This window comes from Pan paniscus, chromosome 16, assembly GCF_029289425.2.
Source record: "Pan paniscus chromosome 16, NHGRI_mPanPan1-v2.0_pri, whole genome shotgun sequence".
NCBI lineage: Eukaryota > Metazoa > Chordata > Mammalia > Primates > Hominidae > Pan > Pan paniscus.
In genome coordinates, this window is record NC_073265.2 from 88785840 (window position 1) to 88811029 (window position 25190).

General features: G+C 39.5%; 2 protein-coding genes across 20 annotated transcripts in view; one reads left to right on the plus strand and one right to left on the minus strand.

Moving 5' to 3' along the window:
• TTC23 (tetratricopeptide repeat domain 23) overlaps window positions 1–8875 on the minus strand; it is a 110771-nt gene extending 101896 nt beyond the window's left edge. For 3 of the 14 annotated variants that reach the window (XR_008621076.2, XM_008969878.6, XM_055098458.2), the window contains exons 1-2: window positions 8740–8803; window positions 6754–7382 (exon numbers count right to left, since the gene is read on the minus strand). The gene's annotated coding sequence lies outside the window, so the exon portion shown is untranslated. Of the gene's footprint in view, window positions 1–1349; window positions 1545–6753; window positions 7383–8739 lie in introns of those variants that run through there. The other 11 variants (XM_034939487.3, XM_055098457.2, XR_008621077.2 and 8 more) reach the window with 9 other exon arrangements.
• LRRC28 (leucine rich repeat containing 28) overlaps window positions 8521–25190 on the plus strand; it is a 136812-nt gene continuing 120142 nt past the window's right edge. The window contains exons 1-2 of one of the 6 annotated variants that reach the window (XM_034939489.3): window positions 8521–8696; window positions 13478–13705. In XM_034939489.3, the coding sequence (XP_034795380.1) occupies window positions 13538–13705 (168 nt within the window). In that variant the 5' untranslated portion in view covers window positions 8521–8696; window positions 13478–13537. Of the gene's footprint in view, window positions 8697–8920; window positions 9570–13477; window positions 13706–25190 lie in introns of those variants that run through there. The other 5 variants (XM_003816769.4, XM_003816770.4, XM_008969875.5 and 2 more) reach the window with 5 other exon arrangements.

A 25190-nucleotide genomic window follows, 5' to 3' on the forward strand; every position in this document is an offset into this window, starting at 1 on the left:
GCCTTTCACTGACCACAGTCTACAGCAGTGGGAAGCAAATGCTGTTGCTTTGGAAACCTAAGCCTGCATTTTAAAAAGTGATCATACATTTTTATAAACAGGAATGCAACATCTTCAATAGATTTAACTATATTTTCTTATCTTTCATTTAGTGGGAGGCAGAAAAGAAAGTTTAAAGATGAAATAAGTAAGAGGCCCTGCAGTATTTGTTATTCTGGGCCTCTGAACCTAGTGTTAAACTTCGAAATGGATTTAACTTTTCTTTTTTGGCTTAATTGTAAAAACTGGTTTGTCTCATGCTGCCTCTTAATATTGCATCCTTAAAAGAGAGGTTATATTTATTCTGAGCACTCATAGGCTCATCTAACTTGTATATATATATTTTTTTCGCCAGTTAAAAAAAATTGAGCCATCATTTTAAAACTAGGAGTTTCACATGAAGATGTAGATTTTGGGGTTTCTGACTTCCTTTGAAAACTCAGAACACTTGTCAACACTAGATCTATGCCACCACAGGCAATAATCAGCTAGGGAAGAGGGGGAGCTGCCCTGGGGGCAAGGGTACTCTCCAGTTTGCCTGTTGCCACCAATCCCTATTGGCTACCGGACATGAAGGCAGCAAAGTCGTTCCCATTTGTCATTGTTCTTGTGTCTTATTGTAGGAAAGTAGGTCTCTGTATCCATTTCTCTCTTTCAAAGTGAAAGGCCAACAGAGAAGGATATAATTTTCCTGGCCAACACCACTCATTTTCTGTTATTTCGTCTAATCTAAAGCACCACTGACTATAAAGATGCTGCTTTTTTATACACCATTTGACTTGCAATTGTAACGTTCACTCTAATTTCAGAGATGTTCAAATGCCAAAAAAAAGGTACGTCTCTGAATCAATGAAAGGAGGAGGTATGTTACCTGTCTGGCTTCTAGAGGCATTTGAGTCTGTGGCCTTACTTTAAATGTATGTGTTTCAATGTATGTGGCATCATACAGTAACATCCTCAACATAAAAACATGCTTCTCAGGCAGGGCGCGGGGGCTCACGCCTGTAATCCCACCACTTTGAGAGGCTAAGGCTGGCAGATCACCTGAGGTCGGGAGTTCGAGGCCAGCCTGACCAACATGGAGAAACCCTGTCTCTAGTAATACAAAAAATTAGCCAGGTGTGGTGGCACACACCTGGTAATCCCAGCGACTCGGAGGCTGAGGCACAAGAATCGCTTGAACCCGGGAGGCAGAGGTTGCAGTGAGCCGAGATTGTGCCACTGCACTCCACCCTGGGCAACAAGAGCGAAACTGTCTCAAGCAAACAAACAAACAAACAAACAAAAAACATGCTTCTCAGTTCACTTACTTTGAGTTACATGCTTATCATCAGCCACTTTTCTTTGTAGTAGCTATAGCTGGGGCTTAAAATTTCATCAGACATCAGCCCAGGTCCCACAAACCATCCTCTTCTTGCCAGGCATGGGTTCAGCTTTCTAGGTCTCTGAATCACAACTGCCAGTGACACCTACTCGGTCAGTTGATACTGTTCCTTCTGCCAGACCTGCCCAGTAGAATGTTAAAGCACATAATCAGCCCCAGATCAGGGTGTTAGGAAGAAGAGGTCTGAAGTGGAGTCTCAGTCTTCCAAGTGGTGATGTTCAAAATAATAACTGAAATAGCAGGAGGGCCAACCAATCTATATAGGTGCCAACTAGGCTGGAGCTCGGTTCTGAAGGTCCCCTGCTTTTCCAGGTGTGAACCTTTGGATGCTGACTTGTGGAGAGATGTAGGGGAGCCTGAGGAAGGGGCAGGGGCCCTCAGGGCAGTGGCTTTTAGGAAATAAAAAACCTCATCAATCAGGGACAGTGGCTCATGCCTGTAATACCAGCACTGTGGGAGGCTGAGATGGGTTGACGGCTTGAGCCGAGGAGTTCAAGGTCAGGCTGGGCAACATGTCAAAAACCCGTCTCCACTAAAATTGCAAAAATTAGCCGAGTGTGGTGGCGCTCAGCTTCTCCCGCTACTCCGGAGACTGACGGGAAAGGACTGCTTGAGCCCAGGAGGCGGAGGCTACAGTGAGCTGAGATCACACCACTGCACTCCAGCCTGGGTGACAGAACAAGATCCTGTCTCAGAAAAAAAAAAAAAGTTAAAAAAAAAAGCCATTATGACTAGTTTCTCAACTAGTGAAAGTGTACGCTAGTTAAGAAGCAACCTTACCCATATGTAAGCTAACGCACTGGAAAAACACCCTAAAAAGATAAAAAATACCGAAAAAATAGTGATAAAAAAATAACAGAAAAATAGAAAATCTGAATAGATCTATAACAAGTAAAAAAATTAAATTAGTAATTAAAAATATTTATACAAGGTTAAGCCCGGGCTCAGATGGCATCAGTGATGAATTCTACCAAACCATTAAAGAAGAAACAACATGAGTATTTTGAAAACTCTATCAGAAGATAGAGAAGGAAACTCTCACTTGTTCTATGAGGTCAGTATTACCCTGATACCAAAGTCAGACAAAGACATCACAAGAAAATAACAAATGAATATCCTTCATGAATATGGACACAAAAATCCTCAACAAAATATTGGCAAACCAAATCTAGCAACATATACAAAGGATAATACATTATGATCAAGGGGAGTTTATCCTAGAAATGGGAGGTTGGTTTAACATCTGAAATCATTAATATAATACACTATACAGTAGAATATGGTCACAAACCATCTGATCATCTTGATAGATGCAGAAAACACATTTGGCAAAATCCATTATCCAATCATGATTAAAAAAACTTCCCCAACCTGATAAAAGGCTGATAAAAGCCTGATTTTACAAATCAAAGTGGATTAAAGACTTAAATATAAGACCTGAAACTATAAAATTACCAAAAGAAAACACTGGGGAAACTCTCTGGGACAGTGGTCTGGGGAAAGACTTCTTAAGAAAGATCTCAAAAGTACAGGCAACCAAAACAAAAATGGAAAAATGGGATCACATCAAGTAAAAAAGCTGCTGTATAGCAAGGGAAACAATCAACAAAGTGAAGAGACAACCCACAAAATGGGAGAAAATATTTGTAAACTACCCATCTGACAAGGGATTAATAACCAGAATATATAAGGAGCTTAAACAAAACCCAATAGGAAAAAAAATCTAATAATCTGATTAAAAAGTGAGCAAAAGATCTGAATAGATATTTCTCAAAAGACATGCAAATAACCAACAAGTATATGAAAAAATACTCAACATCACTGATCAGCACAGAAAGGCAAATCAAACAACGAGGTCATCTCACCCCAGTTAAGATGGCTTTTATTAAAAAGGCAGTAACGGATGCTGGTGAGGATGTGGAGAAAGGGGGACACTCATACACTGTTGGTGGGAATGCAAGTTATTACAGCCACTATGGAGAACAGTATGGAAGTTCCCCAAAAAGCTAAAAATAGAAGAACTACCATATGATCCAGCAATCCCACTGCTCCATATATATCCAAAAGAAAAGTATATTAGAGATATCTGCACTCCCATGTGTACTGCAGCTCTATTCACAACAGTCAAGATTTGGAATCAGCCTAAATGTTCATCAACACATGAATGGATAAAAAAATGTGGTAGATATACACACAAAACAGAACGAAATCCTGTCATTTACAGCAACATGGATGAAACTGAAGGATATTATACTAAGCGAAATTAACCAGGCAGAGAGAGACAAATTTTGCATGTTCTCACTCATTTATGAGAGCTAAAAATTAAAACAACTGAACTCATGAACACAGAGAGTAGAATGATGATTACCAGAAGCTGGGAAGGGTATTGGGCAGGGAGGGAAAAGTGGGGATAGTTAATGGGTACAAAACGTAGTTAGATAGAATGAATAAGGTCTAGTACTTGATATCAACAACAGGGTGACTACAGTCAACAATAAGTTATTGTATATTTTAAAATAACTAAAAGAGTAGAATTGGAATAATTCTAACACAAAGAAATGATAAGTGCTTGAGGACACGGATACCCAATTACTCTGATGTGATTACCATACATTGTATGCCTGTGTCAAAGCATCACAAGTATCTCATAAATATATACACCTACTACTATGTACTCACAAGAATTAAAAATTAAAAAACAAAACCAAAAAATCCTGATTTACAAAAACCTAAAGCTAATATCATACTTAATGGAGCATGTTTGAATGTTTTCCCTCTAAGATTGGAAACAAGGCAAGAATGATTTCTCTCACCACCTGTAGTCAAGGTTGTGGATATTACACTCAGAGCAACAGGCAAGAACAATAAATTAAGGCATGAAGATTAGAAAGGGAGAAATAAAACATTATTATCAGTTGACATAACCCTCTATGTAGAAAATCCTAAGGATTCCACAATAAATAAACAAATAAATCGCCCCCCCAATTAGAACGACTAAATAAGTTCGGCAAGGCCATAGGATACACAATAAATAAATAAAATTGTATTTTTATATGTCAGCAATAAATAATCTGAAAATAAAATTAAGAAAACACTTTGATTCAAAATAGGATAAAGAGAATAAATATGTAGGAATAAATTTAACAAAAGAAATACAAGACTTGTACAATGAAAATCATACATTATCGAAAGAAATTAAAGATCTAAATACATGGACATTCCATGTTCATGGATTAAAAGCCTCAATATTAAGATAGAATACTCCTCAAATTGATGTATCGATTTAATGTAATATCCATCAAAACTCAGCTGTTTTTTTGCAGAAATTAACAAGTTGATCCTTATTATGGATGAATTAAGATGGAAATACGAGACTAAGAATAAATAAAACAATCTTAAAAAAGAAGTTGGAGGACTCACACTTCCCTCATACACTCTGGTGGAAATGTAAAATGGGGAATTCACCTTGGAAAGCAGTTGTGCAACACCTTGAAAAGTTACACCCAGAGTTACCATATGACAGTAATTCCACTCGTAGATATACACCCAAGAAAACTGAAAACACACGTTCATACAAAAACTTGTACCCATCTTCATAGCAGCATTATTCATAATGCTAAATACTGTACTGTATTTACTGTAATACAATCACAATTAGTAAAATTAAACACTATATTTAAATACTAGAAGAAATCCAAATGTCTGTTAATTGGTACTGTTAAATAAAATGTGGATTATTACTTAGCAATAAAAAGGAATGAAGTAATGAGACATACTACAACATGGATGAACCTCAAAAACATTATGCTAAGTAAAAGAAACTAGATGCAAAGGATCGCATAATGTGTAATTCCATTTACATGACCAGAAAAGGTAAATTTATAGACAGAAATTTTTTTAGTGATTGGGGCTGGGAACCAGGACTTGCCTGCAAATGGGCACAAAGTATTTTTTTAGGATGATGAAAATTTTCTAAATTTTCTAGGATGATGAAAATTTTCTAAAATTGGAATGTGGTGATGGTTGTGATTTTCTAAAACAATCATTGAGTTATATCCTTAAGACAAATGAACTTTATAATATATAAATTATACTTTATTAAAGCTGTTAAAAATAGCTATGAAACCACAATGCAGTTTTATGTGTAATTCTGGTTTTTATACATATTATGACAAGACTTTTATAAAGATGGGGCAACCATGATTCCCCAAGACAATGTGGCAGCGGTCCCCAAAAATCTTAAAGAAGTAAACTCAATGCTTTCGAAGACTACAAAGAAGTGCATCAAAATTTATATTATTCAACAATGATAAGGTAAATGTATTCGGGTAAGAAGCATGGTTACTAACCTGTGTGCCAGTATTTACACAGCATGGGGCCCCTTAGCTTCTGGTCTCTGCTCTGGTCTAGCCATCTTAAATTGCACTGTCAGTTTTATTGTCTTCAAATATTACTTTCATAAGGGGTGCCTCCTGTTCCAAACACAGGACCAAAACCCCTGATTTTGGGAATTCCGGCTCTTTATATTTCTCATGCTGCTTTTTAAAATTTGTAACCAAAGTTTCCAAATGAACCTTCTGCCGCAGTCAGAACCAACTCTTCCTCAGGCTGCACGTATTTGCTAACAACTCACTCACTAGTAGGGACGCCACTTCCGTTATTTTTCTCTCTGAAATTCTGCCCATTGCTCAGGCCCAAATTGAGTCTTACCCATACTGTGAAGCCTTCTCTGAATAATTCATTTCACATTGAGCTGAGCTCCTGAAACACCTGTGCTCTACAACAGTCATCTGGGCATTAAGAACAGTTTAGAAGTTTTAGTTTAAATGTTCTGAGCCTCATTTGTCCCTGCTCTTGAGGGGCTGGATTTTATTACTTTATATTCCCCTATATGGATTAACACAGGCAACTTAAGAAATAGTCATGTTCATCAACGTTTCCTTGATAAATTCTTTTGTATTTGTTTTAATTAAAAATGTCATTTTTGAAATATGATTGCTGGATTTTTTTGAGAATTTACCCTTACATGCTGATTCTGCTTCAGGTATCTGTAGTATGTTTTGTTTAGCCATTAGCAGATCTGTCCCTGGAATCCCTAATCCACAAATATACACAAAATTTGGGTTCAAGCAACTCTATTTTCTCTTATATCTTTTAATAGATATATTATCTATTATGCCAGGTATGACAATATACAAACAAAAATATCCATTTAAAAATTACAATATTACTAAATGTCCTTCTAAATCCACACTTAAGCAACAATAACGAAGCAGTTTCTTAAAGTAGAAAACGATCTATAGTTAATCTTATTATCTTGCCTCCTTTACCTTTCAAAAATCCACTGATAATCTGGGCATATGCTTTCAAACTTCACCCTAAAGAGAAAAATGCTCTCTGAACACTCTTCTTCCTGCTGTCTTTAAATTGTGCCTGTATTTTCTCTGCTTTTCCTTTGACACTCAATCACTCCTTTAAAACTTGTAAAAAACCGGAAAAGTTTCTGTAACTCTCCAATCTCCAACTATGTCGTAAAATCCTTTGCCAGCGTACCCAGTCTGCTGGAGAGGCTCACCGTTTCTTTTTCGAGCGAATTACACAGTTGTCTTGGCAGCGTGATTTGCCCTCTGGTTCCTGCTTTATCAGTTTGGTGATTCTTTGTACAGATTGATAACCACGAAAAAGTCTAAAGTAGGGCAGTTCCGGAGCAGCCTTTTCCCATAAAGCAAGCGGGTACCTCACTAAACTCCAGGCAAAAGAATGAATGATAGAGCACTCACCAATAGCGAGTGGAGAAGAGTATTTTGTCGAAGTTTGCAAACCAATCTTTGGGAGCCAGAGGTGGGAATTTTAAAATGAGGTCTTTTCCTTGGAATTTTCTTAAAGTGGTATCGTTGCCTGTTGATATTGAAGTTTGTCAAAGAACGTGAAATCACCAGCTTAGAGGATTTTTTTTCCCCTTTAAGAGAGACAAAACGTGCGAATTGATTCTCTACAAATTATGAGAACTTCTAAGAGTGGGGTCATAAAATATTATCAAATATAATCACTTGGTAACTTTTGTGTCAATGTGGGGAGGAGGTGAAGGTTATTTTAACATGATTCATTTTTCACGATCAAATATCAGATATTAATCACTGAAAAACAGTATTCCCCATTAAAAAAAAGAAATGAAAACTAAGAGGCTAACATTATTTTGAAAAAACTGTTCTACTGTTAATCTTTTTGCTTTTTTGGGGGGTGTAACTCTTCATATATTAGCAGCAAGTCTTATTATTTGGGCTGACCATTAAACACCGTATCTTTGTTTTTACACAAAATGTGGATTTCCTCATTTTAAGACCAGCAAAAAATTTCTGAGTGCCACGAATTCTTAGGTATTCCGAAACTATCTTAGAAATACATGACATATACCAACCATGCTGTATACCTGAATAGCTCTTGAAGACCAGATTTAATAGATAACTGATAATTTTTATTATAACTCATACCTTGTTTTAAAACCAATGTTTTTTATTTAATATAACTCTGCTTTCTAGGTTATTCATCTCTATGAATAATTAAGTCAGCAACTGTGAAAACTACTTCATTATAAAGTTAAAGTTCCTTGACAAGGAGCCTCGCAAACTCATAGACAGGCTTTTCACAGAACAAAAAATATCAGCGGTTGCAGTAGAGGATTATACTTTAAAATCTTCATTTCAGAAGGAAATTTGTCATATTAATGAGACATTTTAAAAAGTGTCTTTTAAAAATGTTTCCGAACTATGCTTGCAAGTATTTTTAACAGCATAAAGCCCTCACTCATGCTATTTCGCTGACATAATAATTTTCGTCTTGAAGAAATACATATTGACGGCCTACTCAGTCAGGCTAGGAAGTGTCATTGTATTTAACTCTCTAAATTGTTCCTGACCTTTTTAGCAATCTTTACTCAAAATAAACCTTGGGTGTTTGAAGGGCAGAGACTAGGTTACGTCCTCCTCATCTTTGTTATCTACCAGTTCGTAGTGACCCCTTAAATCCGGTGCTTAGACTCACTACTTGCTAAATAACGTTGGCTTCGTTACATAAACCCACTGGCCTGTTTTTCAACCGTCAGACTGGCGCTGTTAGTCCCTGTGTCACGGGATTGCCGTCAAGGGTTCAACGAGATAATCTATAAACAGCTCTTAGAATGAACGCTCAACGTGGGATCATTGTTGTAATCCCTCAACGTGTGCTACTGAATGAGAAGCCGAGTGACTGAACGAATGTATGAATGAAGGAACAGGTCAGTAACTGGCGGTTCCCGAAGTTGGAGCCGACTAAATTACCCCTTCAAGACGCTAAGCAAAAGCCACTCCGTCGACATCAAACCCCACGCCGGAGCCGGAAGCCAGAGTAGAGCCGCGGGCGGGGCCAGCAGAGAGGAAGTAGCGCTCTCGGCCAATACACAGATCGCTTGGCAAACGAGCATTTTCCCGCGCCTATCGTGAAAGCGCGAGAACACAGGGGATTATCGCGAGGTTCCGTGCTCCTCTCCCGCTCCCTCTTCCCCAGTTCCCTGTGGCGCGGGTTCCGCTCCACCCCCGGAGCCCCGCCCCCGACGCCCAGCGCTCCGCCCCGCCCTCGCCTGGCTCCCTGCCCCGCCCCGCCCGCCGTCCCCCGCTTGGCTTCCAGCGCCGCTTGCGCTCCGGAGCGCTGGCTCTGCTGGCGCTGAGGTGAGTAGAGCTGTCCGCCTCGTCGGGTGATTCAAGTGGCAAGGCTCTCTGACCCGGCCCCCCGGCGGGGACGCCCCAGACCTGGTCCTGCCAAAGCGTCCGGGTCGCGGCGAGTGGGACAGCGGAGCCGTCCGGGCCTCGGGTGGCCACAGCTGCCGGGTCCTCCTCCCACTCTGCGGCCCGCGGCCCCTGGGACCCGAGAACCCTGATACCGGGTCCGTGAAATCCCTGCTGCTGGGCTCGCTGCTTCCCAACTGTAACGATCTCAGTGACTGGCTAACTCGGGCGAAACGGCGTGTGTTTTGCCTAAGACTCTGCCAGCGTTTGTCACCACAGCTGAGAAAATAGCCTTTTACAAATGCTTTTAATACGTAGCTTATAGTTCTCTAGTCTCCAGCGTTAGGAAATTGGAATGCGTATTCTACTAAATTGAGTACGGGGAGGTCAGTATAAGGGACTCCTTTCTTTCAAAATACTCCTTAATATGTGTGGAATTTTGTTGGGAGGTTTTTGATTTTTTTGTTTTGTTTTTAATAATAAGATAGATTGGTGTTCACCTGTCAGAAAGCTCGTGTGTAGGTGCAGCTGTATACAGCTGATATTAAGTAATACTATTTGCCTTAACTACATAAGAGGTAGTATAACTATACAAGAGGTAGTTTGCTTAACTAGGTAAGATGTAGTCAAGTCAAGTGTAGTCAAGGTAAGAAAATTACCTTGTTAAAGGCTGTGTATGGCCCGTGAATGCATACTGCAAAACTGTGAGCATTGTTGATGCTTTATTGCTATTATTGGCAGTTTTAGGATTTCATTTGTTTAGATTTTATCTCCCAAACAGCCTTTGTAGCAATTTTAAGAGTGTAATGGTGTTTTTGAGGCAGCCAATCCCAGCCAGAACATTCAGAAGGAAAGCCGTCAGGTTACAGGGACTGTCTTATTGAATCTTCTTCCTTCAGTGAGTGTGGTTTTGCATTATAGGGCGGCGGTGCACACGCTTTGTAGTCAGTCCACCTGCGATGGAACTATGGCATGTTACCCTCTGAGAAACTCAGTTTCCTCCTCTACAAAACGGGCTACACAATGTCTATTGCAATGCATGGTTGTAAAGATTAGACATCCTTGTGGCATGTAGCAAGCTTATAGGCTCTATCCGTGGTCTTGACATAGGTGGATGAAAAATCAACCTTGCAATGTTCTTCCACATGTCATCAGATATTAGAAGGCCTACTTTAAAATTTTAAGTCCCTGGATACATGTGCAGAATATGCCGGTTTGTTACATAGGTAAACGTGTGCCATGGTGATTTGCTGCACCTATCAACCCATCACCTAGGTTTTAGGAAGGGTTACTTTTAGTTACTGTGCTAGATGCAGGTATGCAAGCGTGAAGAAAACAACGCAGTCCCTGCCCTCAGGATTTCTAAATAAGTTTCGGAAGGGTTTATTTACAGGCTTTTTGGCTTTATTGACAATAGACAGATGCAACGGTAAATATTTAAATGACAAATTGTGAGGAGTCCTACGAAGAAAAAACAAACAGCCAAGTTCCTCTGAAAGAACACCAGGGGAATTACTTTGGGATAGGGAGTGATTTTTTTTTTTTAAGACTGAGTCTCGCTCTGTCGCCCAGGCTGGAATGCAGTGGTGCGATCTCGGTTTACTGCAAGCTCCGCCTCCCGGTTTCAAGAGATTCTCCTGCCTCAGTCTCCCGAGTAGCTGGGATTACAGGCGCCCGCCACCAAACCCAGCTAATTTTTGTATTTTTAGTAGAGATGGGGTTTCGCCAAGTTGGCCAGGCTGGTCTCGAACTCCTCACCTCAGGTAATCCACCCTCCTCGGCCTCCCAAAGTGCTAGGATTACAGGCATGAGCCACTGCGCCCGGTCTCGGGAAGTGATTTTTATGTTGAAATCTGGAGAATGATGGGACATTGCTTTCTAGGCTAAGAGGAGACCAGCAAGTGCTATTAGGGGTTTAGAAGCTTTGAGGATTGGAAAAGCCTAGAAGCTTGGTGAGAAGCCAAGCTTGGAGAAATGGTGGGGGCAGATGGTGAGGCACCCTCAAGGCCTAGTATGAGTTGATTTTCTAAGTAAGAAGTTTCTGAAGGGTTTATTTAGTAAGATGTGTGCCGAAAAGAGTGAGATGTAATTGGATGTACATTTTTAAAGGCCCATTGCTGGGATTAATGTGTTGGAAGTGACTAGAGTGGACACAGGGAGACTGGTAATACTGTTGGCCAGGCAGGAGATGACTGTGGCTTGTGGTTTTGGCAGATGGAGAGATTTGGATGGATTTGAGATGTATTTGGGAGATAGAAGCCACTAGCCTTGTGATAGATTGGAGGTGGTCAGAATATGAAAGGATGGAATCATTCATGACTTCCTGCTTCTCCGGCTTGAGCCACTGGGTGGATGGAGAGGTGAGCCATTTACTGAGATGGGAAAAACTATGGAGATTCGGATTGATGATGAAAATGGAAAGCTCTTTGAATGTGTTAAGTTTGAGATGGTTGTGAGACATCTAAACTGCTAACAGTTTCCTAGTTCAGTGAATAATTACCTATGAAGTTTCACTTTCTACACAGAATCATTGATGTTATTTGTAGTCTACTTCCCTTTGCTTTACAGGTAGGATAATTAAGATGTGGAAAAATTATCTTGCACAAAGTCACATTAATATATCTCATAAAATAGGTGAGTAGGTGGAGTAAATGTGGGAAAGTATTGGATCCTTACGTTGCTTTGGAAATAGTATTTCATACTTTGCCTTTTTATATAAAATGGCAAGTGCTAGCTCATTAGCCAGGAATTAGAATTTGAAAATAATAAAATATAGCCAGAAAAATTACAAAACTCTTGTTTATTGAAAGCTTATGTTGCTGCCTTTTGTACTAATTTGGTATTCATTCCCAGTGAAAATCACTTTCCTTAAGAAAAAAAATTATTGAAAGGTACTTTCCAATAGAGAGTTGGGAAAAAGGGCTGAGGAAAACAGTCAAATCATTAAGCAGAGCTCAACTTCTTTGTAGTTGTTTCAGCATTTCCTTAGTATCCTGTGGAATCTTGTGAGTCACTGTCTGTGAAGAACCCAAGCTTTGAAATCCACTGGACCTGGCATCAAACCCTTGCTTTTATCCCTTGTGACGGTTTAACCTTGGACAAATTACTGAAGCCTTGAGTTTGTTTCTTTTTGTGTTAACTGATGGTAAAGTTTGTTTTAGCTCTGTGCCTAGTGGATAAAATGGCAAATGTTACTTGTCTTCTTGCCCTTGTCAATTTTGGAGCTAGAAGAGAATTTATAATAATCTGCCCTGGACTCAGGCCTTTAAACCAGTACATTAATTGCTATCTCCATTCTACATATTAGGCAACTGGAGACCCAGAGACGTTGTAATATTATAGAATAATACAGGATTCTTGTTTCTGAGTGCAGTGTTTCTTCTTTCATTGAAATAATTTAAAATAATGAAACTGTGTGGCCCTGGATCTATTTCTTTGATGCCTCTGGTAATCCATAAAGCTAAAAACAAAGAGGCGAGGCATAGTGGCTCACGCCTGTAATCCCAGCACTTGGGGAGGCTGAGGTGGGAGGATTACTTGAGCTCAGGAATTTGAGACTAGCCTGGGCAACACAGTGAGACCCCCATCTCTACGAACAAGTAAAACAATTAGCTGAGTGTGGTGGTGCTGTCTATAGTACCAGCTACTTGGGAGGCTGAGGTGGGAGGATCACTTGAGCCCAGGAGTTGAGGCTACAGTGAGCTATGATTGAGTCACTGCACCCCAGCCTGGGCAACAGAGTGAGACCCTGTCTCTAAAAAAAAATAAGAAGAAAGAAAAGAATAAAGAGATAAAGAAAAAATCAGAATATAGGACAATATTTATATATTAGGAAGTGAAGAAAATGAAGCTATTAGTGCTCTAGATATAAATAATATATATTTTAATATTTTTGAAGTACCTTAAGCTAAATACAAAATGAGGTAGTTCATAAAATAAATGGGGTTTGCTGCATTTGATTTTTAAGCTTCTCCTTTGGTTGTATGTTATGAAACTGGTCACTGTTTTTCTTACACAAGGGTTCCTATCTCAAGTGCAAAAACTATTTTTTTCCATTAGGACTATTTCTAATAAGTAATAAATATTGCTTAATCAGAGTATTTTTATTAAATTGTTATTCATTTTAATCTCCTCCTAAATATGTGTGACAGTTTTAGTTTTGAAAGTAAAATGTAGGCTTGAATGTATTAATTATTTTTTCAGTGTCTTCAAGTAGCTCTATGTGCTAACTGGTTTATATGGCAATTCTTGTAAAAAATCTTACAATGAATAAATTTTCTTGTTCTCTTTATAGAAATGGACCAATTTTGACAAGATATAGTGCTGCAGCGTGCCTGATGGGATATATTCAGTCATGGCATCCGAACTTTGTAAGACGATCTCTGTGGCAAGGCTAGAAAAGCACAAGAATTTGTTCTTAAATTATAGGAATCTGCACCATTTTCCTTTGGAGTTACTGAAAGATGAGGGACTGCAGTACTTGGAGAGACTCTATATGAAAAGGAACTCCCTGACATCCTTGGTACAGTATTATATTACACTACAAAAAAATTATTTATACATGTGGTCCTGATCAAGATACATTTACATACCCTAAGGTATTCAGACCAAGACTTATATCCCCTGTTGTTATATATACAGTTAATATAAATACACACACAGGGGTTTCTCATTGGCTGTGAATTTGTTATCCAAGTTCATGCAGTTATGAGGTTGCTGGAGAAGTTGTGTAGGAAAGCAAAATATTCACTGATGTATGACTTATAAAGTTAGTACCCATTCAGAAACCCGTCTTCGTTTAGCATGTGCTTCTGTCCTGACTTGTAATTTGTTTGTGTGTTAAGCTTCTCAGGTGATTCTTGAATATTACAGCATTCACCAGACCAGTTAAAAAGTAAACAAGAGAAAGACCAAAAATGCTTTTGAGGTATAGGCATTAAAGGGAGAATGATTTGAAAATTAAAGCATTAAGAGATGCACTTGGGAAGCGTAATGTAACTTTTCAGTGTTTTGAAAGCATAACCTTTATGATTGCCCTGTGAAACTCAAATGATTTTGAATTGGGCTAGCATACAATTTTTTGGAAAAAATTTTGCCACAAAGGCAACATTTAATTTGCTCTTTTTATGTTCTAAGAATAAGCACGTAGTTTTCATTATAATCTGAATTGTATTACATATAAGATAAACTAAAAGTTTTTCAAGAGAATGTCCAAATCAAGCTTTTTATTCCTATTATTTATTGTAAAATTTGGTCTCTGTATTAAATGGATTTACTTTGTATGGCCTTTTCCGGTTATCACTTAACCTTATTTGAATCTTCTACTTGAATTCTAGTTCTTACTCATTTTAGATGATTTATGAAATCATACTACTTTGTGAATTTACCCATTCTTCATTCCCTTCCCTATACTGGACTTTGCTAAATATCTGGAAATTGTATCTTATTGGCTTCATGTGTATGGCATGTTTTCCTGGAAAAGTTTTATTTAATCTATGTACAATGCCTATAGTGGGTAGAAAGCATTATAAAATTAGTTTATCTTTGCTCTGTCTGGAAGTAAATAGATAACGTATGTTTTGTTCTTTTGTGATTGGCATATTGGCATATATGTTGAATGCCTACTTATATTTCTGAAATTAGATTTTTCAGTTTTCCAACTTGGAAAATCTATTTGCAGTTATAGGAATCCTTTTTTGCAAAGTCATCATCCCGTGGTATGAAACCATATTAGTACTTTTTAACCCTTTAACGAGAAGTGGTATAAGAAATATTTTGACAAGGATTGTAGCCTAGATTTTCCCATGTTTGTTCTTTATGTATAAAGAAAAATTTGTGATTGGATTACTTATTAACTATCTGCCATAGCCCAATGGGGTAGACTTTGTTCAGAGAATTGACCTTTGCTTATAAAAGTTAAATTTGTGGGCGGACCACGCGGCTGGAAGTGTGAGGATCTAACCCGGGGGTGAGAGGGTGGAGGCGGCTCTTGTGATCCAAAGGGACTTGAGACTCACCAGCCACAAGCTGTGAAGGCCCTGTGGGTGCTGGGCCTCTGCTGCGTCCTGCTGACCTTCGGGTCGGTCAGAGCTATTGATGAAGTTGATGTGGAAGGTACAGTAGAAGAGGATCTGGGTAAAAGTAGACAAGGCTCAAGGACGGATGATGAAGTAGTACAGAGAGAGGAAGAAGCTATTCAGTTGGATAAATTAAATGCATCACAAATAAGAGAACTTAGAGAGAAGTTGGAAAAGTTTGCCTTCCAAGCTGAAGTTAACAGAATGATGAAACTTATCATCAATTCATTGTATGAAAATAAAGAGATTTTCCTTAGAGAACTGATTCTGACGCTTTAGTTAAGATAAGGCTGATATCACTGACTAATGAAAATGCTCTTTCTGGAAATGAGGAACTAACAGTCAAAATTAAGTGTAAGAAGGTGAAGAACCTACTGCATGTCACAGACACTGGTGTAGGAATGACCAGAGAAGAGTTGGTTAAAAACCTTGGTACCATAGCCAAATCTTGAACGAACGAGTTTTTAAACAAAATGACTGAAGCACAGGAAGATGGCCAGTCAACTTCTGAATTGATTGGCCAGTTTGGTGTCAGTTTCTATTCCATCTTCCTTGTAGCAGATAAGGTTATTGTCACTTCAAAACACAACAACGATACCCAGTACATCTGGGAGTCTGACGCCAATGAATATTCTGTAATTGCTGACCCAAGAGGAAACACTCTAGGACGGGGAACGACAATTACCCTTGTCTTAAAAGAAAAAGCATTTGATTACCTTGCATTGGATACAATTAAAAATCTCATCAAAAATATTCACAGTTCATAAACTTTCCTATTTATGTACGGAGCAGCAAGACTGAAACTGTTAAGGAGCCCATGAAGGAAGAAGCAGCAGCAAAAGAAGAGAAAGAAGAATCTTATGATGAAGCTGCGGTAGAGGAAGAAGAAGAAGAAAAACAGAAACCAAGACTAAAAAAGTTGAAAAAACTGTCTGTGAATGGAAACTTATGAATGATATCAAACCAATATGGCAGAGACCATCCAAGAAGTAGATGAATACAAAGCTTTCTGCAAATCATTTTCAAAGGAAAGTGATGAACCTGTGGCTTATATTCACTTTACTGCTGAAGGAGAAGTTACCTTCAAATCAATTTTATTTGTACTCTCATTTGTTGCACGTGGCCTATTTGATGAATATGGATCTAAAAAGAGCGATTACATTAAGCTCTATGTGCGCTGTGTATTCATCACAGATGACTTCCGTGATACGATGCCTAAGAACCTTAATTTTGTCAAGGGTGTGGTGGACTCAGATGGTCTCTCTTTGAATGTTTCCTGCGAGACTCTTCTGCAACATAAACTGCTTAAGGTGATTAGGAAGAAACTTGTTCATAAAACTCTGGACATGATCAAGAAGATTGCTGTTGGGAAATACAGTGATACTTTTTGGAAAGAATTTGGTACCAACATTAAGCTTGGTGTAATTGAAGACCACTCGAATCGAACATGTCTTGCTAAACTTCTTAGGTTCCAGTCTTCTCATCATTCAGCTGACATTACTAGCCTACACCAGTATGTTGAAAGAATGAAGGAAAAGCAAGACAAAATCTACCTCATGGCTGGGTCCAGCAGAAAAGAGGCTGAATCTTCTCCATTTGTTTAGTGACTTCTGAACAGGGGCTATGAAGTTATTTACCTCACAGAACCTGTGGTTGAATACTGCATTCAGGCCCTTCCCGAATTTGATGGGAAGAGGTTCCAGAATGTTGCCAAGGAAGGAGTGAAGTTTGATGAAAGTGAGAAAACTAAGGAGAGTCATGAAGCAGTTGAGAAAGAATTTGAGCCTCTGCCCAATTGGGTGAAAGATAAAGCCATTAAGGACAAGATTGAAAAGGCTATGCTATCTCAGTGCCTGACAGAATCTCCATGTGCTTTGGTGGCCAGCCAGTACGGGTGGTCTGGCAACATGGAGAGAATCATGAAAGCACAAGCGTACCAAACGGGCAAGGGCATCTCTGCAAATTACCATGCGAGTCGGAAGAAAACATTTGAAATTAATCCCAGACATCCGCTGATCAGAGACATGCTTCGACGAATTGAGGAAGATGAAGATAAAACAGTTTTGGATCTTGCTGTGGTTTTGTTTGAAACAGCAATGCAGCAGTGATTCGGTCAGGATGTCTTTTACCAGACACTAAAGCATATGGAGATAGAATAGAAAGAATGCCCTGCCTCAGTTTGAACACATCCTGATGCAAAGGTGGAGGAACCCAACGAAGAACCTGAGGAGACAACAGAAGACAAAGAGCAAGACAAAGACAAAGAAACGGATGTGGGAACAGATGAAGAAGAACAAGAAACAGCAAAGGAATCTGCAGCTGAAAAAGATGAATTATAAATTATACTCTCATCGTTTGGATCCTGTGTGGAGAGGGAATGTGAAATGTAAGTCATTTCTTTTGGGAGAGACTTGTTTTGGATGCCCCCCACCAGTCCCCTTCTCCCCTGCACTGTAAAATGTGGGATTATGGGTTACAAGAAGAAGTGGGTTTTTTAGTTGATTTTTTTTAAACATACCTCATGAATGTAAATTTGTACTATTTAACTGACTGTTCTTGATGTAAAATCTTGTCATGTATAAAAATAAAAAAGATTTCCTCCCCACCAAAAGTTAAACTTCTGGTCTTGTGGTAGTTTCTCAGCTTCGGTTTTTTATTTATGAAAATGAGAATCTACTGTCCAGTAAATTGTTCTTTATAATAGCTTATGGTAATACATTTTATTTCTCTGCAACCTTTTTAATCATCAAAGATTAAATGGTTGTATGTGTTTATAATGATGTATGTATTTTACTTTGTTTTCTCTTAGCTGCGATATTTGATTTATGTATATCAAAGAACTTGGTAAACTATAAAGGCTGTACAGATATGAGGGGATGGTGGGAATAGTAGCTGTCATCCAAAGCCCACCCATTGCCTGATTATATCAGATATATGACAGCTTACAGCACAGTTTTTGGAAACAGGTAAAACATTACTTTTCCTAGAGTGCTGAAAACTAGTAGTGATTCTTGGGGCTTTTGGAATGTTTGCTGATGTTAAAATATAGTTCCTAAAGGAGAGTAGTATGTGGAATTTTATTTACAACTGCAATACTGCCCAAAACTGGGGAAAACATTGTTGAAAATATAGAGTATCTCGAATATGTTATTGCTTAATTGGCCTTTTACTAATGGATTTTAAACAAGCTTGGGAATCTGTCAGTCACTTCCATTTTCATGTTGTTTTTGTGTTTCTTAACATTGTTTTTTTTTTGTTTGTTTCCTGTTAACATTTTTGCGTGTGTATTAAATGCCTTCTCTCAGCATTTTCCTCCTTTCCTCTCCTACCCCTCAGCATGTTAGACCTGTTGCTGAGAAGAGAAGTTGTCGCTAATACTCAACCTCTACTCTTCTCCCTTTTGCCCCTCAGTCGCTCAAAGCCGTGTAGTGGCTTGTATTTGTAGGACGATTGCATGACAAAAGTCCAGAACTTGGTGAATGCTCATGTTTAGAACTAAAGCACAAGAAAAAGCCTTTTAGCACATTTAAAAGAATGAACTTTTCAATTACAAAACCAGTATATGCCCTTATGTCAAACAACATAGAGGCGTATCTGGAAAGCAGTCCTCTCTTTGTCCAGTTTGTGAAGCAACCAACATTAATAGTTGGATTGTATCCTTCTGCTTTGGTTCATTCATGCTGCCATAACAAAACACCATAAAATCAGTGGCTTATAAACAAATTTATTTCTTAACTGCTCTGGAGGTGGGGAAGTACAAGATCAGGGTGCTAGCAGATTCGGTGTCTGGTGAGGTCTCTCTTCCTGGGTTCGCAGATGGTGCCTTCTTGCTGTGTTCTCACATGGTGGAAGGGGTCAAGGGTCTCTCCCCGACCTCTTTTAAAGGACACTAATTCCATTCATGAGGGCTCTGCTGTCATAATCTAATTGCCTCCCAAAGGTCCCACCTCTTTTTTTAATTTTAATTTTAATCTTAATTTTAATTTTAATTTTTTTTTGAGATGGAGTTTCACTCTTGTTGCCCAGGCGGGAGTGCAATGGCTCTATCTCCGCTCACGGCAACCTCTGCCTCCCGGGTTCAAGTGATTCTCCTGCCTCAGCCTCCCGAGTAGCTTGGACTACAGGCATGCACCACCACGCCCGGCTAATTTTGTATTTTTAGTAGAGACAGGGTTTCTCCGTGTTGGTCAGGCTAGTCTTGAACTCCTGACCTCAGGTGATCCACCCACCTTGGCCTCCCAAAGTGCTAGGATTACAGGCGTGAGCCACTGTGCCCGGCTGGTCCCACCTTTTAACACCATCATCATCTTGGGGTTTAGAATTTTAGTGTGTGAATTTGGGGAAACACAAACTTCAGACTGTACCACCTTCCACCTCCTTGCTTGTGTTTATATAATTACATATATATTTTATTTATATTTTTCCTTTTTAATAACAAAAAATCATACATATTTCTCTGGAAGTCTCTTTTTTCATTTCATGATATTCTCATTCCACTAACCTCTAGGCCAATAGATATATGTACATTCTTGTATGTATGTGTATGTTTATATTTAGGATAGCCTAAAAAGTAGGATTGCTGGTCTAAAGGGTAGACATGTTTTATAATTCAGAATACTTTTAGGCCAGGCATGGTGGCTCATGCCTGTAATCCCAGCATTTTGGGAGGCCAAGGTGGGCAGATCACTTGAAGCTAGGAGTTTGAGACCAGGCTGGCCAACATGGTGAAACCCCATCTCTACCAAAAATACAAAAATTAGCTAGGCATGGTGGTGCGCGTCTGTAGTCCCAGCTACTCGGGAGGCTGAGGCAGGAGAATCACTTGAACCTGCAAGGTGGAGGTTGCAGTGAGCTGCAATTGTGCCACTGCACGCCAGCCTGGGCAACAGAGTGAGACTCGGTCTCAAAAAAAATTTTTTTAAAGCAATATTTGATTATCATTTATTTGTATAGCTGAGAAACCTTAAAACTTTTTGTTTTGTTTTGAGACAGGGTCTTGCTGTGTTGCCCAGGTTGGAGTACAGTGGCATGATCCTGGCTCACTGCAGCCGTGACCTCCTGAGTTCAAGTGAGCCTCCTGCCTCAGCTTCCTGAGCAGCTGGGACTACAAGCACACACCACCACACCATACCCAGCTGAGTTTTACAACTTTTTATAGAGATGGGGTCTTGCTGTGTTGCCCAGGCTGGTCTCAAACTCCTGGGCTCAAGTGATCCTCCTGCCTTAGCCTCCCAAAGTGCTGAGATTATGGTGAGCCCCTGTGCCTGGCCAGAACTTTCTTTTTAAACATAAGCTGGTTTGTATTGAAATCTGGTTATATAACTGATAGGTGAAAAAGAAGTAGTTTTGGGGGCCGGGTGCAGTGGCTTATGCCTATAATCCTAGCACTTTGGGATGCTGAGGCAGGCGGATCACTTGAGCTCAGGAGTTCAAGACCAGCCTGGGCAACATCACAAAATGCTGTCTTATAAAAAATACAAAAAAAAAAAAAAACAACTGGTTGTGGTGGCGTGTGCCTGTAGTCCCAGCTACTTGGAGGGTCTGAGATGGGAGGATTGCTTGAGCCCAGCAGGTTGAAGCTGCAGTGAGCCAACATCACGCCACTCCACGCCAGCCTGGGTGACAAAGTGAGACCCTGTCTCAAAAAAAAAAAAAAAAAAGAAGTAGTTAAGAAACATGATTTTGCTTCCTATCATTTACCTTAGAAAATGTTTTAAATACTTTTTCCATAATTATTTTAAATGCAATTTAGGAATTAAGTCTGATCTTTGTGATCGTTTTAAGATAAATAGATATTAGAAGTAATATAGGGTCTGGGTTTGTCACATGATAGGTATACATGCAGTGGTAGAATTAAATAAATGAATATAAAGTAGAATTGCATAAGGACCATATTATAAGAGTTCCAGACTGAGAGCTTTCAAGAGCAGGAACTGTGTCTTGCGTTCTGTACCTTCACTGCCTGGCTTACTGCTTAACATGTGTAGTACATGTAATTTCATTCTATGTAGCAGCATTGTAGAATGTTTTAAAAATAAGATCCTATTTGTATGACACCGAAGACTGACTTTGACAGGCACTTAGGAGGAAGCGCATCATTCAATCAGTGTGTATTTGTTGAGTACTTAACTGTGTACCCATCACTCTCCAAGACACTGACAATAGATACATCATGGAACAGCTTCTTCTTCTTATGGAATTTTCATTTGTTGGAATTTCAAGTTTAAGGAAAAAAAATGAACTAAGACTCAATGGCATAACATTCGAGGGACAAGTCTACAAAGCTGTTCTGCTTGCCTTGAGCAGTGGTTTTATAGGTTCTGTTGGAAGTAAGAGCTCAGGGCCACAAAGAAAATGAACACTCAAAAAATTTCTCAGCAAGGCCAGTTTTCTTCTGCAGAAGGGTGCTGCTCATAGGCGTAGCCACCATGAGAACACACAGAACAAAGGAGAACAACACAGATTCTGTGTCTTTGTCTTTCCCCCATTAGCTGGGGTTGGACCACACAATCTAAACTAGTCCCGATTGGCTAAACATTTAAACTTTCTTAGACAAGGTAGGCGCATGATAGAGGAGAGAGGGAGAGGAGGAAGTGGTCACCTACAGGCGACTAGAAAGCTAACCTATTTCCACATAAGGAAAGGAATGTGGAACAGGGCTGTGGCATGTCTAGGCATATTTAGACAGGTTAAGGCTCAGCAAAAGCGGGGAGTGGGGGGTGGAACTTGGAACTAGAGAATAAAGAAGAAGGGAACTGGACAAGCTGTTTGAAGAGGAACCTAGCTGTATCTAACAGTTCCACAGAACCTTAGGTTTACTGAGCAATGCTGAGGTGGGGACCGAGCAATAGTGTATCTCCACTTCAGCGGGAGCAGCTCTTCTTTTGTTTGAGTATTGATGTTCTCTATGCAAACCCCCACATAGATGGGATAGCAGAGAGGGCCTCTAGTAAACAGATGGGTAGATAGGTTTTGAAGTTTGGCTGTGATATGGGATGGGCATAGTGGGAGGGGATTTGACAACAAAGGAGATTTTTCTTCTATTCTTCCCTTTTCTTTTCTTTTCCCTTTCCTTTTCCCCCCTCTCTTCTCTTTTCTAAGAGGACAGAGTAAATGCTGATAGGAAATTCCCATTAGAGAGGAGTTGAACCTCTGGAAAAAGGGAATAATGAAAAGTCCAAGTTTCCTAAGAATGGGCTCCAGAGTACACATGGAAGGATTGACCTCAGGAATATATCCTTTCCTCCTTTGTAAAAGTAAAGAAAGGGAGAACAGGTGGAAAGACAGATGTGCACTGAGGGAGAGAGAGGCAGTTGAGAGAATTTTTGTCTGATGCTTTTACCAGGTCAGACCATCTGCTTGGGAATGAACATTTGGGGAGAGGGCAGGTTTGAAGACACATGGCAGTTTGGCTAGAGAAAGATAGAATTGTTGGGTGTTATTTAGCAAGCAGTTGGTGACTAAGCTTATGGTGGAACCTTCTGCTCGTTTAGGGAACTTTCTCTTGCTGTACTCAGCTGTCTGAGGGATGGAGAAGGTAGACTGTGGCATTCATACAGATTTAGGTTTTTGCCAGGTGGATGCAGTACAAGTAGAGAGAGACTAAGGAGGTTTAGGATTTGGCCAAGAGAGTGATATAACATGAAATCTGAGTTGGATTGGAGACAAATAAAGGAAGAGTGAATACGGAGAATGGAGGTGGGCCAAAGTGCCCATTGATGTTGACGAACTGCTGTATTGGGCACGACTGAGTAAGCCATCTGGGGTACGGGACATTTTGGTGGCAGAGAAAGACTGTGGTCATGGAGAAGTTTCTGATGATGACACGGTCTCAGTGTGCAAGGTGGAGGGGGCTGAGGTAGAGCCTTACAACCTTCCCTGCATCGGTCCCTGTGGTCTTTGTAAGAAGGAGAAGGAATATAGCGTGGAAGCAACAATCATCAGTCCTTTCTAAAACTCTAAAGTTCCTCAAGGGAGGAAATTAGTAGTGGAAGCATTTCAGGGCTGCAGTCCCAGGAAGCGGGTGTTTCATGGTTTGGTAGCAAAACTCAGGACTGAGAGGTAAGAGAGGTAAGAGATCAAAGTCCTGTGGCTTAACCTCTTTGGACCTCAGTTCCTTTATTTACAAGAAAAAAGGCCACAAGAGACTTGGAGGAAAACATAAAATCTCAACCTGGAAGCAAAATCACTTAATGAATCTGTCAACTTCTTTTCTTAATGGTAACAGTTGGCCTTCCTGAGGAAATGAAAGAGTAACTTGCCCAACTACTGATAGAGCTCTCACTACTTGCTAATTTTATTTTATAAATATGAATGGACAAAAAAGAGGTATCCAAATTTTAATGAAAGAGGGGAGTTTGGCTTATAGCTAAGCAACAGGAGCAGATGGATCCTGATTAAGCAGTTAATCTATGCAACAAGAGATAATTTAACTTAAAAATTATATTCCACTTAGTGAAGGAAAGAGAGATCTGTCACTCATGTTCCTGAATTGGGCTGGGAAATGAGGCACAGATGTTCTTTCTTTCCTATTAGCCCAGGAGAAAAACATTCCTGACTTTCTGCTTCAAATATGAACAGGCAAATGAGAAAAGAATACAGATAGCAAAAACACGTAAAAAGATGTTCAACTTTTAGAAGAAGTGATAAAACACTAATTTTTGCCTATCAGATTGGCAAAGATGAACACCTAGCCAGGCATCGAGGCATACCAGCTACTTGGCTGAGATGAGAGGATCGTGTGAGCCCAGGAGTTTGAGACCAGCCTGGGCAACATAGTGAAACCTTGTCTAAAAAAAAAAAAAAAAAAAAAAATTAACACCTAGTGTTAAGGATAATTAATACCCAGTGTTGGAGACAGTTAGGAGAAGATACTGTCACATACTCCTAATGGAAATTAATGTTTTTGTTGAGTTGTTGGGCCATATCTAGCAAAACTACATGGATATGTGTTTGAATCGGCATTTTCACTTGCAAGAATCTACCCAATAGAAAATTCTGGTGAACAAGAATGTTCATCACAAAATTGAATATGATGAAAAATTGTTAAAACCTCGATATTCATCAATAATGGATTTGTTAAAATATGATAGCAGCTAGCACTGTTTGAGTCTTTACCAAGTGCTCAAACAGTTTTAAGCAAATGACATGTATTATTTAATCCTCAGGACAATCCTATGCTGTAGGCACTATTATGATCCTTATTTTATAGACAAGTAAACTAAGTCATAAAACATACATCAAACCGAATAGTGATTATAGTTGGAGATGGGTGGAGAGTATGAGGGTAGGGGTGGAGGCTGAAAGAAACAGCCTTACTTAAGTGTTTATAGGAAAAGGGAAAACTCTACTAGTAAGTTTGGTTTATATTACTTTCAGTAAATATTTTTATAATTTGGAGTCAGTTAAAATAAGATGGTTAGAATATAGTACCACTAAGTTTTTATCAAGCTTTCTAATCAGCTAGTCTAAATATTTTGATTTACAGCGATGCATATGTTTATGCCATATTGACATAGATGACTCTCTTAGCCGGTGGTTAGGTGAGGGTGAGAGAGGTTGATGGCTAGGAAAGTCACACAACTATATCCGCCACCCCCTCCTTGAATTTGGTAATAGTAGGATCTGGATCAAATAAGGATCAGAACACCTTGAGGGGAAAAACAGTAAGTTAAGGAGATGGCCTAAAAGAGCATCATACAGCCAAGTGCGGTAGGAGAAACCGGGAGCGGGAATTAAGTTTTGTTATTAGTTTGGTTCATTTTGAATTCCAGAGCAAGGACTTCCTGTTTTTCTCCAGTCTGTTAGATCCTTGCAGCTTGAACTGCTGCTAGGGTGCAGGGCCTCCATAATCGCCATGATTGCACTGTTCTTGAGCTAGCTCTGTATAAAAGCATCTCTGTTTCTTAAATTGACTATGTGGAAATATGT